Source organism: Protopterus annectens, chromosome 16.part0 (assembly GCF_019279795.1).
Source record: "Protopterus annectens isolate FY-2018-M chromosome 16.part0, PAN1.0, whole genome shotgun sequence".
Taxonomy (NCBI): domain Eukaryota; kingdom Metazoa; phylum Chordata; order Ceratodontiformes; family Protopteridae; genus Protopterus; species Protopterus annectens.
The window spans coordinates 297802459-297819912 of NC_056750.1; the positions used below are offsets into that span (position 1 = coordinate 297802459).

Genomic DNA, 17454 nt, shown 5'->3' on the forward strand with positions numbered 1-17454 from the left:
TAGTTTATTGTCTATTTCCACTCCTAGCAATTTGGTGTGTTCAGTTGGGTATATAGTGGTGTTGTCTTTTGCTCTGATGTTAAAGTGAGAGTTGTTTTGAGTATGTTTGGTGGGTTGGAAGATGAGTAGTTTAGTTTTGTTTGGGTTGAGTATTAATTGGGCATCGGATAACCATGTTTCAACAGAGGAAAAGGCTTCCTGTGTGACTTTTTACAGTTTGGGTAGGGACTGGGCTGAGCAGATGATGGTCGAGTCATCTGCGTATTGGATGAGTGTGCCATGTTTGGTGGCAGAAGCTAGATTATTGGTGTAAACAGAGAAGAGTAGGGGTCCAAGGATGGATCCTTGGGGAATCCCTATGGAGACAGGTAGTTGGGGAGATATGTCATTCTGCCATACAACGGATTGTTGGCGGTCAGACAGGTAACTCTGAAACCAGTTGGTGACTGATTGTGAGAAGGATAAGTTATTGAGATATCGAGTCTAAAAGTCTGTGTTTTATTTAGAAAATGTAATCCTCAATGACTTGCCACAGAACCATTTTTTTTTAATGAGGTACAGCCCAAACATGAAACAAAAATCTGGACACTGAACAGTTGAGAGGTGTGATTCAGATACTAGACTCCTTATAGTTATATAAGGAGCCTATATACATACTTAGTTTAGGTATTTAGTAGTATACGTAACCGTATGATGCGTAACATTTTTACAGAAATTTAGTAGATATAGGGGCAAGGCGGCTAAAACTAACATAAAAACACAGGTCTGTTAGGATGTGTGCCCAGGTAATCTAACTTAATACCCTCATTTTATTAAATTCACAAGTCATCCAAACTGCCGTCCTAAATCAACCTTCAGATTTACTAGATTCTTTTCTGCAGCCCATCTAGAGTTAAAGTGCTGTGTAATTTATCATATTAAATAAAGATCGCCTGCCATTTGCGCTACACGCTTTAAACCCACGAATATAGTCCCGATTTACCAGCTCACATTTCCAGAAGTTCCAGATTCTGCTTTTCCATTGTGTTCTTCACATGGTTATGATAAAGTGAAATACAACGGAATGCCTATACTATTACTAAATGCAATTTTGGAAATAAGTTTTATTAACAATGATTTCCCCTGAGACAACATTCCCATCGTGTGCGTTAACACTTCCATCCTAACTACATTCGTGCCACAAACACGTATATAATGATAGCCTTTTGACGTACGCAGTCTGCGCCCGGTCCCGCGCGATCCTGAACGATTGACGTGGCCTCAACTAGCGAGACGGAAAGTTTCCTCTTTTGGGAGTTCACTTTGCGCTGTCCCTGAAAACTATCGTTATAGATGGGAGAAAGCACCAATCAGCTAACGAACCTTTGAGAAGGCGGGATTTTGTTTACGCTGTGTTCCGTAACCGGTACAGGAAGGAGTCCATTCTGGAAGCCATTACGCTGCGCAGGTTTCTTTGCCGCGAGTTCTTCGTTTTTTACGTATTTTACGTATATAAATCTGTGTCTTATACATATGGCAAATCCAGCTAAAAAAAGAAAGATGAATTTTTCGGAGAGGGAGGTGGAGATTATTATTGAAGAGTTAGAGAAGCAAAAACACGTTTTAATTAACCACTTCAATGCTGGGGTGCCCCTACTGACCAAAAACAATGCTTGGCAAGAGGTACTGAAAAGGGTTAATGCAATAACTACCTGTCACCGTGAAATGGCTGAGGTTAAGAAGAAGTGGTCAGACCTCAAGACTGAAGTGAGGAGGAAGGTGGCACAGGTACGGGCAGCAATGGAGAGTGAGAGTGATGTGACCACTGCACCAGTTGTTTTGACAGCCATGCAACAACGTATTTGTAACCTGCTAGGTGAAGCTACCATTGTCAATTTACCTTCTGGGGAAAGTACTGCTGAAATTCCTGTGCAAGTGCCAGTCAGTTCTGCAACTTCTGTCACGGTAACCCAAAGTGAGTCATCCTTTATTTATTTTTTTTTCTAGAATAGATTGCTAGCATCTGAACACATACCTATTCATATATATAGATTATATATTTTAACGCTTGTCATATTTATTTAAGAAGTAAAAATGGACACCAATAACATCAGTGAGCTAGCTGTTCCAGAAGGAGAATATGCAGACCCACTGTTGCAACAAATTCCAGTGTGCAATACTTGCAACCTAGGTGTAATCCATGCATCGAAAAACTGGCCAGTGAAGGAAGCCGTAAGAGTCCACAGAATTTCCAAAGTTTCCTTTAGAGTAGGACGAGAACTTGTAGTTGTTCCTGAAACAACTGTAGTGAGGTGGGGGTGTAATTACCATGGTCATGTATTAGCTACATGAAGTGAACTGGAAGCAAGTATTTGGTTGTGCCACACAGTCGTTACACCCTTTGCTTCCAATTAAGTAAGAGCAAATGTAATGGCACAGCTGATAAAGAAGAGACTAGAAGGCCTTGCCTGGCACCATCCTTCCTTGCCTTGGGTGTTTGATGGTGGTCTGGCAGTCTGTAATTGTGTGTATCAACATGACTGCGGCCCCTTGAGTGGGACAGTTTTAAATTTTATTACTTTATTAATTTACCAGGTAAAAGACTAATTTATGCAAGTAATTTCACAACATAGACCTAAGAAATGGAAGATTACTGATTCTTTACAGACAGATATGTTAATGGATGCAGAGGTAAATACAACACAAGTACAAGAAAACACTGAAGTGAAAAGTACCAAACAATCTGTATTCTTTTGGGTGGGTGGGTTGGCAGGTGAGAGTTTTATTCATCTTCATACTTACTACTGCAGACCTCTCTTGAATGCTTCTGATTCTTTATCATATATATTTTTTTATCTGCCACACATAAAGTGTGTGGTATTTTGATAAAATAATGGTGTGGGGGCCAGTGCTGCAGATAGTTGAAGCTCCGATCACAGCGCCACCCCAAATTTGAAACGAGAGTGTGGGAACTGCAGGAGTCATTTGGAAGGTGGATTGTTTACTTTGACATTCAAGCTGGAGGATGTGGGAGTTCCTGCTGTGCCACTATGTCCTAGTAGAGGCTTAAGGAGCAGCAGGCTATGAGAGACATAGTGTAAAGTATATAAGTATCAGAACACTTAGCTCATCAGCTTGTGCGTGGATGCTTACACAAGTTTGGCTGGTCTGAGATATTGCATGCATACCACTTTGGGGATATACGTATCACTGAGGATGGCCTCCCTACTCATTGTTATTGCCAGAAATGTTCTGTTAAGGAATAGATTGAATTAGGTACTGGTTTAAGTGAAAAAAGATCCTATGATTCTTAAGTATAGCCAAACTGTCTACTTTTGCTGTGCTGACAAGGTCAATAAGGCCAAAACATGCATGTCCACAGCTAGTGGGGTTTGGTTTTATTGGCTTGAATCGCCGTAAATACTTAAAAAGCTAAAAAATAAATCATGGACATTGAGAAGCCATATAGCTGAAACACTTTTTGCCCTGAAGGGGTCATTTGCATACATCCCCTGGGCCTACATTACAGAAGGTTTAAGGTATCACACAGTGAAGACTCTAGCTTGGCTTGGTTTGCGTTACAGTTTTTACTGAATGGTTTGTCTTTGTGTCTTTTTACTCTTTGGTTTGGATGTTAGGTGGGATATTTAGCAGGCACCTTATTTTTCATGGGCATCAGATGAGTTTAAAGACCCTGTGTTTCTAAATTATATTTAAACTATTCACTTATGTTGTTCTTGCAAGGTCAGTAAAAAGGATTAAACATGCATGTCCACAGTAGTGGGATTTGGCATCACTGGCCTGGTGCTATCATACAGACTTGTAAAAAAAAAAAAGTCATGGACATTCAGAAGCCATATAGCTGGAACACTTAAAGTCCTGATGGGGTCATTTGCATATATCTCATGGGCCTCCATTACAGGAGGTTTTAAGGTATCACACAGTTAAAACTCTAGCTTGTCTAGGTTTTCCTTCCAATTTTTACTAAACAGTATAGCTGTACATATGATGATTTTTATTGCAAAGAATGGAACTTGAATCTACATACAAAATGATTTACTTTACAGAAATAGAACAAACAGCAACAAATTAAAATGTGTCTAAGATGTGAACTGAAATTCAGATTTTTAAAATTGTTTGCGTGAAAGGCAATGGCGATTCTTATTTGGTTATCTGGAACAATTAACATGCTGTTGACTAGATAAAGTAATAAAATGACTTATAATCCTGTAATGTTTTGTAGTGGATTTTGAAAAAGAAAATGCTCACATTTCCTTTGGGTCAGTGATTTGTCAAGCATTTGGGTTATTTGGGAAGTACTTTTTCTCATGATTGTACTTACAGCAAGACTGAGGATTTCAATGGTCGGATTAAGGAGGAATCCCTTTCAGCACAGAGCAGGGCTTTTCTGCTGGAGGCTAGTAAGTGTTTCTGTTGGTCAGGGTTTATAGAAGAAGTTAGGGAGTGCACAGTAGCCTAAATGTATAACAGAAGTTCTTACTAGATGAAAGGGTAATTTTGTTGGCTCTGGCAGGAGGTGGAAGTGACGACAGACTTGTACTTGAAATACCATATATATGCCCCTTCCCAGTTCTCCAGCACAGATGTGCATGCAACCCCCCCCCCCATTCCTGAACGTGACATCCAACAGTCATAAGCGTTTCCTTCCCAGTCACTGAATGTAACACAATCCCTCACTGATACAGACACAAAGCCCTTCCTTACTGATCAGTCTTTGCAATTGTAACCCTCCTTACACAACACAGGTGTGTCCCCCGCAGTATATAATGCACATCACACAGTTTTGTTAGATGTTGCTTGGTGTCGTCATTTGACACTTAGACTTTTTTGCCATGCAGTGCTACAAAGTCTCATGTACACATTGACCTGTGGCAAAAGGAAAAGTTGCATACACATGCAGTAATCTAGCAGTACAACTGTATGCTGTGACAGAGAGGACATGGCTAATGGGTAGTTGTCTTGACTGTCACATAACATTGTGTGCCATCAACTGTAGGTGTCCTGTACTGAAACAAGAAGGCAATCCCGCCACACACACTTATACACATCCCAGAACTACACGTATGAAATTATCTGAGATCAGTGGCTCCACTGCTATTCAAAGATTCCTTTTCATATATGTGGACATTGTGGTAAGACAGTCACTATCTTTCTGAATTACATGATGCGCTGGTATATGAGGCTAATAATTTATTTATTGACATTTGTTTATTGGGAAAGTCCAACCGGATAATTTTATCCATTTTCTGCAGAGGCCCGGGGAGAAAAGTTCCACAAATAAGGGAATAAGAAATACATACACATAGGTGAAAATTGACATCATATTACAATATATTGTGAATACGTAGATTAAAACAAATATTAATGCATGTGTGATATGTAGAATAATAAACATATGCCATCACTAAAACAAGATAAATACAATATCATATAGCAATGAAACGTGTTGACAAGTTATAAGTGGGAGAGTTTAATACTAGCTCATAAAACAAATGTCAGAGTGGAAAAATTCAAACAGTGATTAAGGAAAAGAAGAGGAAAAGAGGGGAGACTGAGGAAAAGTATTTGCTAGAGATAATACGTGGAGTAGATATGCGAGGCAGAATAAATCATGATTAAAACCAGTCAAAAATGAGCAAACAAACTTGTAAAAATGTGTAGAAACAGGCAACCTGATGTCCAGATAGTCAATACTAACCACAGGAAACAAAGTCCAAGTTTCTTCTTTTCCAGATAGTCAATACTAACCACAGGAAACAAAGTCCAAGTTTCCAGATAGTCAATACTAACCACAGGATTATGGGTATTGATCAAGTACCTTTAACTGATAGGGGAGGCCCCTTTCAGATAGTTCTTGAGTGTGTCGAACTTTTATGGCAGTTGAATTTAGATGCATTTAGGCTAGATGGCCTCAATGAGAACTGTAACATTTCATGTGTTCTTAAACTAAGGAGCTACTTTAGGTAATGCCTATATGTACATTATTTTGTGGGTTTAATGCATAATTTTTTACAATGTTAATGTAAATGCACTAGTAAGAACATTTTTATGTTGTCTTTTATCATACAATATTTATAGATAATTCAATGGAGTTTTATGATTATTTATGATTTTATTCATTATTTTTATTGAGTCAAATTAGTGCAGGAAGTGCAATTATTTGTCACTTCCTGTTAACTGAGTATTTGAACAGACCAGTTTAGCTGTTTTACTTGTCTTCTTCTGAGGAAGCTGTGACAGGGTCACGGCCGTTGTCTTTTGAAAAATAAAATACTTTTACGTTAAAGAAGAAACTTGGACTTTGTTTCCTGTGGTTAGTATTGACTATCTGGACATCAGGTTGCCTGTTTCTACACATGATTAAAACCAAGTTGAAGAGTAAGAGAAGTAAGTGTTAACAGAAATAAAAACAAGGAAAAGGAGAGATACGATGTGTATAGATATTAGTGGAGAAGAATCTAAAATTTTAGCCAGGAGAGCAGCAAGTGCAAAGCCAGGGGGGAGTCAGAGAGGAATTCTCTGATTGGTGCAGCGATCTTATTCTAGACCTTTGCAACACTGTGTGAGTATAGACTTTGTTTGTGTTATAGATTTCAAGTAGATTTTTGTAAGAAAAAACTGACATAAACTAGACCAAAAACAAAATAAAAAAAATGACACCAAAAGAACTGAACTTTGACAATGAATCCAACCACAGGACCACCAGAGTAACTTTGTTAAGCGCTTTCACTCACTTTAATGCACACGAGCTTCATCAGAACAAACATTACATTCATTACAAACTGCTTAAATACCACTTGATATCAAATCACATGACTTTCCATTTAAAAACCTTAAAGTAACCTTTCTGTTTATATTCAAATGTTTTTTTTTTTAAAATAAATAATATTGATCAAATGATTAATATACATATTTCTAACTTAACATATAATCTAATAATTTAAATATGTATGTATAAATTAACAAATAAAAATTAAATTTATACAATTATTTAAATCTGGCTATCTGCAGAAAACATTTCATGTTGACTGCCCCATCGAGGCCAGGAGGTTCATCAGCTGTTAACAATATTTGCCACAAACTTTCCTTATACTCCAGAAGTGTTTTGTAGTCCCCAGAGAACAAGTCAGTGTCGTCCCTTTCCAAAACAAAAAAAAAAAACTTCTTAAACAAAACACATTCTGTGGCATGAACAGCGAGAGCATTGTTGACATCTTTTTTCTTTATGGCTAAACTATGCTCATAAATTCTTTTGTTTAATGCTCTAATAGTTTTCCCAATATAAAATTTTTGGCATGTATCACATGTTGCACAATATACCACATTGGTCATACTACAATCATATCGCGCTCTAGCCACAAACTTTCTTTTTAAATGCTTAAATTCTAAGCTGGACACATTACTCAAGTATCTACACTGTCTCCATCTACCACATGAAAAACTTCCAACTGAATAAATCACTGAACTTGTGATCTGATTTCTCTTGGATTCCGTGCATCAGCTTTTAAGCACATCCTAAAACAACATCTAATTTCCACTTGGTAATGCTCACGTTTCCAACCTGACTGATACCTCTCACTCTCACTGTTACCTTCACAATCTTTCCCTATCCTAACACAACCAACGCCACCTTCCTTCTAACTACTGTAACCACCTAAGCTCATCCTCAGTCCACCTGTGCCTACCAGGTTCTCCAGAACTCCATCTCTCCACTTTCTCCTACTCCTTACCCCTCATCTTACACCCAGACTACCAACACTTTTAACACATTATTATGCACCATCTTCCTCTCCTACTTTTATTGTCTTACTGTTATCTCTATTTCAGCTCCTAAATCCGAACATATGTAAATAACTTTTATGTACCTCATAATGTGTATTGCTGTGTAACAATTCTCTGTAACAATAACCAATTACAACATGCAAGGAGCATTTCTTCCCAGGCCTCCACTGAAAATGAACCTGTGTACATAGTCGGATCTTCTCGGTAAACAAAAGGCAGTAAATAAGTAAAACATGGGCAAGGCTGTGCTGGAGTCCAGACTAGAATGTGAAACATACTTTTGCAGAACATTACCTAGACTGCACTTCCAAGTACTGTGTGCATTTTTGGGCTGGCTTTCAAACAGGATGAATGAATGCAGGGGAGGATGACAAGGGGTGTTATAGTTTTGAAGATATGAAGTATGAGGGTAGTTTTGTCTTATAGTCTGTCAAAAATAGGAGAGAAGAGGATATACTACATGGTTGGCTGTGAAGGGAAAATGCAGCACAGATACTTGTAAAGATGCATTGCAAACAGAAGGTAGAAACTGTAAATGCTGGGTGCACTGGTTCCTTTTCCCATACCAAAGCATGGCAGTTGAACTAGTAGTCCTTTGTATTGTCCTGTGTTATACTGATGTCATGTCCTGCATTAGTTTCCCTGCTTTGTGCTCACTGAGTGCTGGGACAGAATTTGTCCTTCTGATGGCCCTGCATTGGATTAAGCAGATAATCAGAAAATAAATTAACAGATGTATTCCTTTATCTTGTATCAAGAAAGCAACTTGGGCACTGAAAATCTTTCCACAGCTGTAGAGAGAATCATTTGTTTAGAAGCAAAATTCAAGTTTTGTAACAGAGGAATAGATTAATATTTCTTCACCAAATTGGTTTTAGAAGACTGCAATGTCCCCATTTCATTTACACCCTTAAGTTTTAGACTAGGTTTGAAACCGTGTTGACATCAGGGATGGGAGGGGTAGCTAATTACTAAAGTACTACTGTGATGTTTCTTTTGACATTGTAACACAAAGCGGTGAGGATATGAGCTGCCAAGGAAGTTTATCCTGGATTAGTTGCTTTTATTTTCCAGTTGGTTGTTCTGTGACTGAACAAGTTATTGAGCTAGGCAATGCTCTCAGATTGCTCTTGTATAAAACAGCCAGGAAGGCAAAAAAACACTAGTGTGACTTGGCTGTTTGCTTGTGTGTGTTTTGAGAGGCTGAATGTAGGTTTTGTTTACAAGTTTAAAAAGAGAGAGAGAGAGAGAAGGAAGTTGGTGCTGAGTACCATAGTTGAAGTACTCTGGAAAAATGAACAAAACATGCCATTTTAAGCTGTCAGTTTATACTTATTTTAAGGCAGCAAGCCTGTATTTCAAATGAGCCAAGTGCAGTTGTGCCAAGCACATTCCTGTAATGTTATTACTGGTCTGTACTAGCAAGGGACTGATACTTTACAGTAAAGAATGGGAACTACGTTGTGGGTTGTTAGGAGGATATTCAAGACTAACTGTAGAAATGGACAAGGTGTTTAATGGTGGTATTCAGAAACTTACTCGAGTCGTTTCAGTGCACTATAAAAAATATCTGTCCTGCTGTGGAGATACCTAGGAGGTGATGCAGTTTTTGCAAGTAATGGTTTGCCAACATTAACTTTGACGGAGTGTGCCACAGTGAGAGAGCAGGGGTTTGAGAGAGCAGGGGTTTGTAGACCATGTAGTCAGTATAACTGTGAAGGACAATAAACCAAACAACCATAGTAAGAAAGTCCAATGTAGTTTTGCTTTGTGTAAGAACAACTGGAAGGCTCTGTTCTTTGTATGCATAAATAGAAACAATGTAACAATAATCAAAGAGTAATGTTCAAGAGTTGCATTTTACTGCATGTTTAATGTTCTGGAGCTGCATTTTAACTGGGTGATAATTTGTATAACGTTTGGATTGCATAGAGGCTACTCTCCTCACATTTGGTACAGTGAACCAGCTTGGTCTTTCAAATGGCTTATTATTCGCCTTATCCCGATCACAGTAGTGTTTGGAAGAGGTCGAAGTTAGGTGTTAATTATTTATGTCAACAGGTACTTATGATTTAAAATTTTGTGGTTAGGCCACAAATGGTCCACCAAATCAATAGCCTGTTACTGACGCTGTGATATAAGGTAAAGCTGTTGTATCAGTAGGTATCTCTGGTCTAAACAAAGAGGGTGGTCTGATCTTGTTGCTGCTTGCTATTACTCTTCTGTGCTTTGCACCTTGCCATGTCATGTAGAGCAGAGAGCCATCCTTTGCCCTATTTTTGATGAACCAATGAATTGCATTTGTTTTCTTCAGTGCAGTTTCAGAAGAGATTTTGATAAAACTCTACTAAAAAAATGCTAGATGCACTGGAGAAGGGAATCTCAAGAAGATTCTGAACGGCCTGTATTAGGATATGGATAATAACACCAGTGAAACATATTGTGTAATAGGCTAATTTGATGCTGCGTTGAAGAAGGAGGTCCATTTATCCAGAAAAAAACTCTAGTCTCAGTGTAAGTCACTAGAAGCCTCCAGAAGCATACCATGCCTATTTCTGAACTCCATGCTCATTACAGGACATGGCATGTTGTAGATGTGCAGATACTTCTGACCAGTATAATTGTAGGAGTGAAAAGTCTAATGTAGAGTTAACCAAAGGCAATGAATGTATGCACATAAATAGTTTTGCTTTTGTGGTTTGTATGTAGTAACACGTGAATGTTTTTAAGCAGGAGTAGATCAGAATGCAAACATTGCTTTTTGCAGAGACAAGCATTTGGTAACAAGTAACTATCGGTGCTAAATTAACTTAATTGTTTATTTGCACTGGACATGGTTTGTATCAGTAATGGTTAAGTTTAACCAGTCAGAATGAATAAGTATAAGATGGGCAGCATTACTGTGATAAAACGATGAGGTGCATGGGCATGTTTGTATTTTGACTGTTATGTGGTATCAGGTGCTAACTATCCATGTCTCTTTGTATTGCATATTTCATCAAGGAAAGTAGCGTAATTGGTCCAGTGGCTGGAAAGTAGGTTGAGTGGTGGATTAAGAGTGACTCCCACCTTTTCTGGGTTTCTGTGTAATATGCTACCCCAAGTAGGGGTTGGGGTTACATACATACATACAGATGCTTCAAGCACAGGCATTAAAGCCCTTCTAGTTTGTCAGTATGCCAAAACACTTGTTCCCATAATAAATGTCCAGGCTGTTCTTAAAAATATCTAAACTAGTACTTGCTTTAATGTAATTTGGTAGTCTGTTCCACGTATCAGTTACTCTGTCAGAGAACCAATTGGTACACTTCTCATTCTTATAGAATGTTCTACATAGGTTATCTGACGATTCTCTAGTACTTTTTGGTAACCCCAAACATTCCCAGAGGTAGTTGTCCCTAAATGCCCTATATACTTGAATAAGATCTCCTCTTAAATATCTGTAAGAGACACTGTACAAGTTCAGATATTTTAGTCTTTCATAATAACTTAGATTTTCACATCCATGGATGCCCGTAGTATATTTCCGCTGTACTCTTTCCATTTTATTCATGCTTGTTTTCCTATAGGCTTTCCATATTGTTATTCCATACTCAAGTTTGGATCTAATGTAACTAACAAACAATGACTTCATTATGTTTGATTTCCTAGACTTTATAAATCTTTTTATACAACCTATAGTTCTATAACTATCATTAGCCAATTGGTTGATATGATTAGAAAAACTCATAGCTGAATCTACCCATATACCTAGGTCCTTAAATGAGTCTATAGTTTCAATCACTGTGTGCAGTTTTAAATATTCACCTTTCAGTTTATGTCTCCCAAATCTCATATGCTTAGTTTTTGATGTATTTGTCAACATATTATTCTCCTGTGCCCAAATGGTCAATTTAGTCAAATTATTTTGCAGACATGCCTTATCTGTAACACTTGTAATCAGTTTACCCAATTTCAGGTCGTCAGCATATAGACTGTAGAACACCTCCGATGAAAAAGTAAGGTCTGAAAGATACAATCTAAACAAGTAAGGGCCTAGTACAGGTACACCTTGACTGTAACCAAGGATTTCACCTGTCCACCTGGTGTGTGATACTTGCCATGTGCTATTTGTAAGCCATGCAGCTATCCATCTTATCAACAGTACATCAATACCTAGTTGTACTAATTTATTGATCAGTGTTTTGTGCATGACCCTGTCAAATGCTGAAGTTAAATCTATGTAAATCACATCACAGCACAATTTTTCATTCATAGCTGTTATTATATTGTTATAAAACATCATGTTACAGGTGGTAATAGATCTGTTTTCAACATAGGCATGCTGATATATGGTTTCACGTCCCAACCTATCCAGTTCTGACAATAACTTATCCAGTATTACCTTCTCCATTATTTTTCCACAACATGAAAGTAGACTTAAGCATCTATATGATTCTGAGTTTGCACTACTCCCCTTTCCCTTAAAGACAGGTTTAATAAGTGCATGTCTCCAATCTTGAGGAATCACCCCATATTTATATGATCTAGTGAATAATAGATGTAATGGCAGTGTAAGTTCTTGATTAAGGGTTAGCATAATGGTTAAGGTATTTATGTCACAAACGCAAGGTGGAGGGTTTAATTCTTAACTCTGGGATGGGAAATTTGGCTATGCTTAAAATACCCCACTAGGGCAGATAACTGAGTTCTAACCTATGACCTAAGTGCAGTGGAGGAATCAGGTTGGCATGTGTATACCATGTGCCAGAGTGCATGTCTGCTATCCCTAGTCAGTATCAATATACGACCTGAGGAGACAAAAGAATAATTTTATCAGCAGTCCTTTATTAATTTCTGGTGATGTTTGTTCCTTCATTCTGGTACCTCCTTTACAAGTCATTACTCTTTTGAACAAAATGAAAGTAACTGGTTCATTACATTGTGGGTGTCAGAGAGCTATAGCAAAATTGTGCTTAAGTCTGTATCTGTGCATCTTTGTATTCATGTGTGTGCCTGGCTGTGTCTTTGTGCATGTGTTCTAGCTTTGCAGCAGCACAACTAGTTAAGGATGTCCATCGGTTTGTGCAATCCACTATCTAGGCAAAGACTTCTACAGCGTAACAGCTTCTACAAATATTCATCTTTGTTCTTATTGTGAGAGATTCTTGCCTTTGCAGACACCACCTGCTGTGTTGTCTAAGATTTCAGTGCAGTCTGGAGATCCAGTCAGTCAGCATTTTGTTTTCTGTTCCTCTGCTGGATAAATGTTTTCTTTGTACAATCGGACTTCTCTTTCACCCTCTTCTGTTTTGTAAACTCGTAAATAATAAGATAACCATTTCATTCCAACCCCAAGAATGCAGACATGTTGGCAAATTCATATTTTCTTTTGTGTGGAGTGTTACTGGCTGCAGTATGTCTGTATCTCCTTCTGCAGAACTGATGTTGCTGATCTTTTGCAGTGTTGTTTATTGTGACTTTATTTCTGTGCAGTAAATCTTAATGATTGTTTTTCTCATCAAAAGAATACAGCATACTTGTTTTACACAGTTATGTAAACATGAAGTGCCTTTGCTCGAATTTTTAACCTTGGTCACCAATTTGCCTTTCCAGCTGCACTATTACCTAGATCCTGGAATATTCTGATGATCATTTATTTTCTCATAAAATCTTGTTGCGGATATGTGTATTTTGATAAATATAGACTTTGGAAGAAAAAAAAGCTGTAGCACAAATTTTAATTCATGCCACATGGAGTACTTTTCCAGCTGCATTTCCAAGGTCAATGGAATACCGAACATCCCATATGCCTTGTTATCTGCAGTGCAGAAAGTAATACAAAACTGGCTACTTAATTATCAGTCTCTGGAATGGAGTGTGCTGTTTCTTACCGCAACCATTTCTTGTGTGAGACATTTATTTTCACGTGTTTCCACTGCATAAAAAGTTGCGGGCAATTAAATAATCTATTTCAACTGTACCTCTCAGGGTTGTGACCTTTTTTTTTATTTACAGTTGTACAGAAAAGGAAGGTCTGGATAACATGGTGGTTAATGTTTTGAGATTTTTGCCTTGGAATTCTAGGGTCTGGGGTTCTGTCCTGACCTCTGGTCAGTGTCTGTGTGGTGTTTGCATGTCCACCCTGTGGTGGTACTGAGGTTTCCTGCACATCTGTAAAACATGTTATGTGAGCTGACTAGTCTGCTTTTGTTGCAGGGTGTGGCTAAAAAAAGGTCTACAGTGCACCAGTTCACTTAGTGGTTAAGAAATAGACTAAGTATTTAGGTATTTAAGTATTTGTGTTCCTGCTAAACTTTGATAATGGTGTCCTTCCTTACAGGTTCTCTGTTTGTATACTAGACAAAAGCATTTGACCTTATTAACCACTATCGTCTCCAAAACAAACTAATTAAAATTGGTATCAGTCCAGATGGCACTCCTTGGCTTAAAAACTTTCTCACTGACAGACACTTCAGAGTTAAAATCAAATCCTCCCAATCAGAATCAGCACCTGTTCCCAAAGGTGTAACACAAGGAGCCATTCTTGCCTCCCACTCCTCTTTTCCATATTCCTTAACAAACTTCCTTGTGACCTCCCCATCTCCCATTTACCCTCCATGCTGATGACATGGTCATTTACTGATAAGGTCACTCTCACACTAACATTATGTGCCAACTCTAGCCAGACTTACATGAGCTCTACCAATGGCTCATAAACCATAAACTGCTTCTCAACCCCAGCAGGACCAAAACTGTGCTTTTTTTTTGGAACGCTAAAGAAAATTCACAAAGCACCAAACTCTTTTTAACTATTCTTCACCTACACAACCATGACAACCTCTGCCTTCAAATACCTAGGACTGTGGCTTGATCAGTCACTAAACTTCCATTTTCACATAGAGAATGTGAGATCCTCTTCTGGGCCAAAAAGATCTTCCCTTTTCTATCCCAAACAGCCAGAACAGCTATTGGCAAAGGAGTTTTTCTTTCTCAACTTGAATATGAGCTCCCAGTTTTTGCTTCTGTCTCCAAGGAAAACATGGCTGCACTCCAGGCTATCTCTAACAGCAGCTGCTGATTTATTCCAAAGTCGCTTTTCTGTAAGCATCTCTGTATCACCCTAGAAAAGCCAAATGGCTACCCATAAAACTAAAATCTAACCCATTTTTAGGATCCCAACCATACAGACTTACTCCACATATTTACTCCCCTTGTAGCTAGACTTCACGAAAAAACCTTCTCATACAACCTGAAACACTTCTCACAAACCACAACAACTCTTATTACCCCAGATCCAAACTCCACAATAGTGCACATGCTTTCTCCTCTCGGGTATTTTGGCAAGCTCTTCAGAATGCAACTCCAAAGGCACTTCTTCATCCAAGTCATATGTTCCTGCTTCAACATAGGACATGTCACCTAACCTGTCTCCTTTCCAAGTCACTTCTCCGCTCTCAAAATTCACTGAAGATTGATCCGTGTTAGAAACTAACGTATAAATTGTACATTACCCTCTTCTTGATTGTACATTGCACTGTGCTTGCTCACTGGAATGTATATACACATTTTTTTCTATGTAATTAGTCTGAACTATTCTGTAATTGTTTACATTTCTGTATTTTTTGTTTGTGACATGTTTTGTTTTTCACCCACGCTGAGCCTAAAATTGGTTAATATTAATCAGTGCACTACTACCCTTGTAAATAAAGAAAGAAAGAAATTTAGCAGTCTGCTTTGGCAAGAGAATCATTGAACTACACTTGAATATTTTCATATCCAGTTATGTTAAATTTAACATTTACAGTGGCCTAAGTAAAGAGAATGATGTCCATGCTGAACTCTGACACAGACTAGGGGCACCAAATATTTTAAAGATATACACGCAAATTGCCTCATGTCTCATCCCCTTACAAATGTTAAAACCTACCATTTTATACTGAATAAAATTGTATGTATAAATATAACTAATTTTGATAACAATATTATTCTTCATTTAAACGGATCTTGTGTTGTTGGACATTTCATCAGTAAGAATGCACATTTTTATACTTCAGAATTTTGCAAAGAGAGTGTAGCTCTCAACTTATTAACTCAAGAATTAGGAACACAGCCAAAAAGTAATAGGATAATGAAGGCCCAAATTTCAGGGTCAACTTTTAAATATTACTCTAATTCACTTAGAATTTAATAAAACAACAGGGTTTGCATCAGCATGCAATTTCTGAAGAACAGAAATGTGAAACTCTAATGTGTGGTATTATTGCATGACTATTTCTCAGTCAGACTTGACTCTTGACAAATGTTCTTCTATTTGAGGGGACTGCCTTTTGGAGTACCTCTTTGGTGTCTTTCTGGGCACTTCTGTAACTGCCTTGTTTTTTTTTTCTGGCAACATCATGAACCTAGTATATGTGTTCAAATTTGTCACTGTAGGATGTCATTATGAACAAATGTATCCATTTTTTCACCAACTTTCATCAGCCCAAACAACAATGGGTCTCAGTTGTTCATGCTACTTCACAAGTCCTTTAGCTGCGTTTGTGTGGGTTCTTGCTGTATTCTCACTCTGTCCTCTTCTTTCTAAGAATATAGATCTATTGCTGTCTAAGCTTACTACATTGAAGTGCCTGGTCTGGAAAATGCATCTTTAAGTGTATTAATTAACTAGGAACTGGGGTGGGGGAAACAGTACTGAGTGGTTCCCATGTAATTTCTTTATTTCCTTCATTTTTTTATTTTTTCATATGTTTTTTGTTTCATTTTTATATGGTTAATGGTAGCTATCGGTTCTTGAATGATTGACTTGTTACATATTGGTTGTGTGACATTCTGATTGTTGTGATGCCTTCTGTATTTCAGATGCTTCACTGAATATACAAATGCCATATTCTTTTTTTTTTTTATAGTGTTGGTATGGATTTCTGTGGAGCATGCCCTGATTTTATGGACAAATAACTTCACTGATGGTAAAGACTGCGGTGGTGGTGCTGCGGTAACGTTGTCGCCTCATAGCAAGACGTTGTCCCGTTCGATTCTCAGCTAGAGCGTCTTCTGTGTGGAGGCATACGTGAATGGGGCGTGCCTTCGTTGAAGGTTGTGCATCAGGGCTGGTAACCCATGCGTAAAATCCACTACCAATCATTAGCGGACCGGAGTTCCGCTGTGGCGACCCCTAACCAGGAAAAGCCAAAAGACACAAACAAACTTCACTGATGGTAAAGTTTGTTGAGCAGTTTGTAAGAACATTTGATGGAGGCTGCGGTTTAGTAGTTAAACTGAATGTTGCCATTATGTGAAATGTGAAATTGTTTATTGTGGAAGGTTGATTTTGTTGAAACCTTTTTAGCTGGTCAAGTCTTTTAATATGTACTGTGCAGTAATTGAATAAACTCTCTGTCTCAATGCTTCCATTTTGAAGTGTTGAGCTGTTTGATATCAGCCTAATATTAGGCTGCTGCTTGTGAGACTGTCATGATTTGGTCAGAGAAGTTTGCTACTATTTTATTACTTCTTTACCCTTTACTGCTAAATTTACGTCATCCTTTTGATATGTGGCTGATTACTCATAGCTTGCAAATGTTTTTCCCCCTCTATGCATAACTGAGATTTGCTTGCATGATTTTTTGATGTGAGGATTTTGAATGAGGAATTCTTTCAATTGCTTGACACTGTTTTGAATTGGATTTGACT

The 17454-nt window shown here is 38.0% G+C and overlaps 1 protein-coding gene across 1 annotated transcript in view; it reads left to right on the top strand.

Annotated features, from left to right (window-relative positions):
* The first annotated feature begins 1319 nt into the window (after positions 1 to 1319).
* NAIF1 (nuclear apoptosis inducing factor 1) overlaps positions 1320 to 17454 on the top strand; it is a 391556-nt gene continuing 375421 nt past the window's right edge. The window contains exon 1 of the mRNA XM_044058689.1: positions 1320 to 1954. Coding sequence (XP_043914624.1) covers positions 1513 to 1954 — 442 coding nt within the window. The 5' untranslated portion in view covers positions 1320 to 1512. The remainder of the gene's footprint in view (positions 1955 to 17454) is intronic.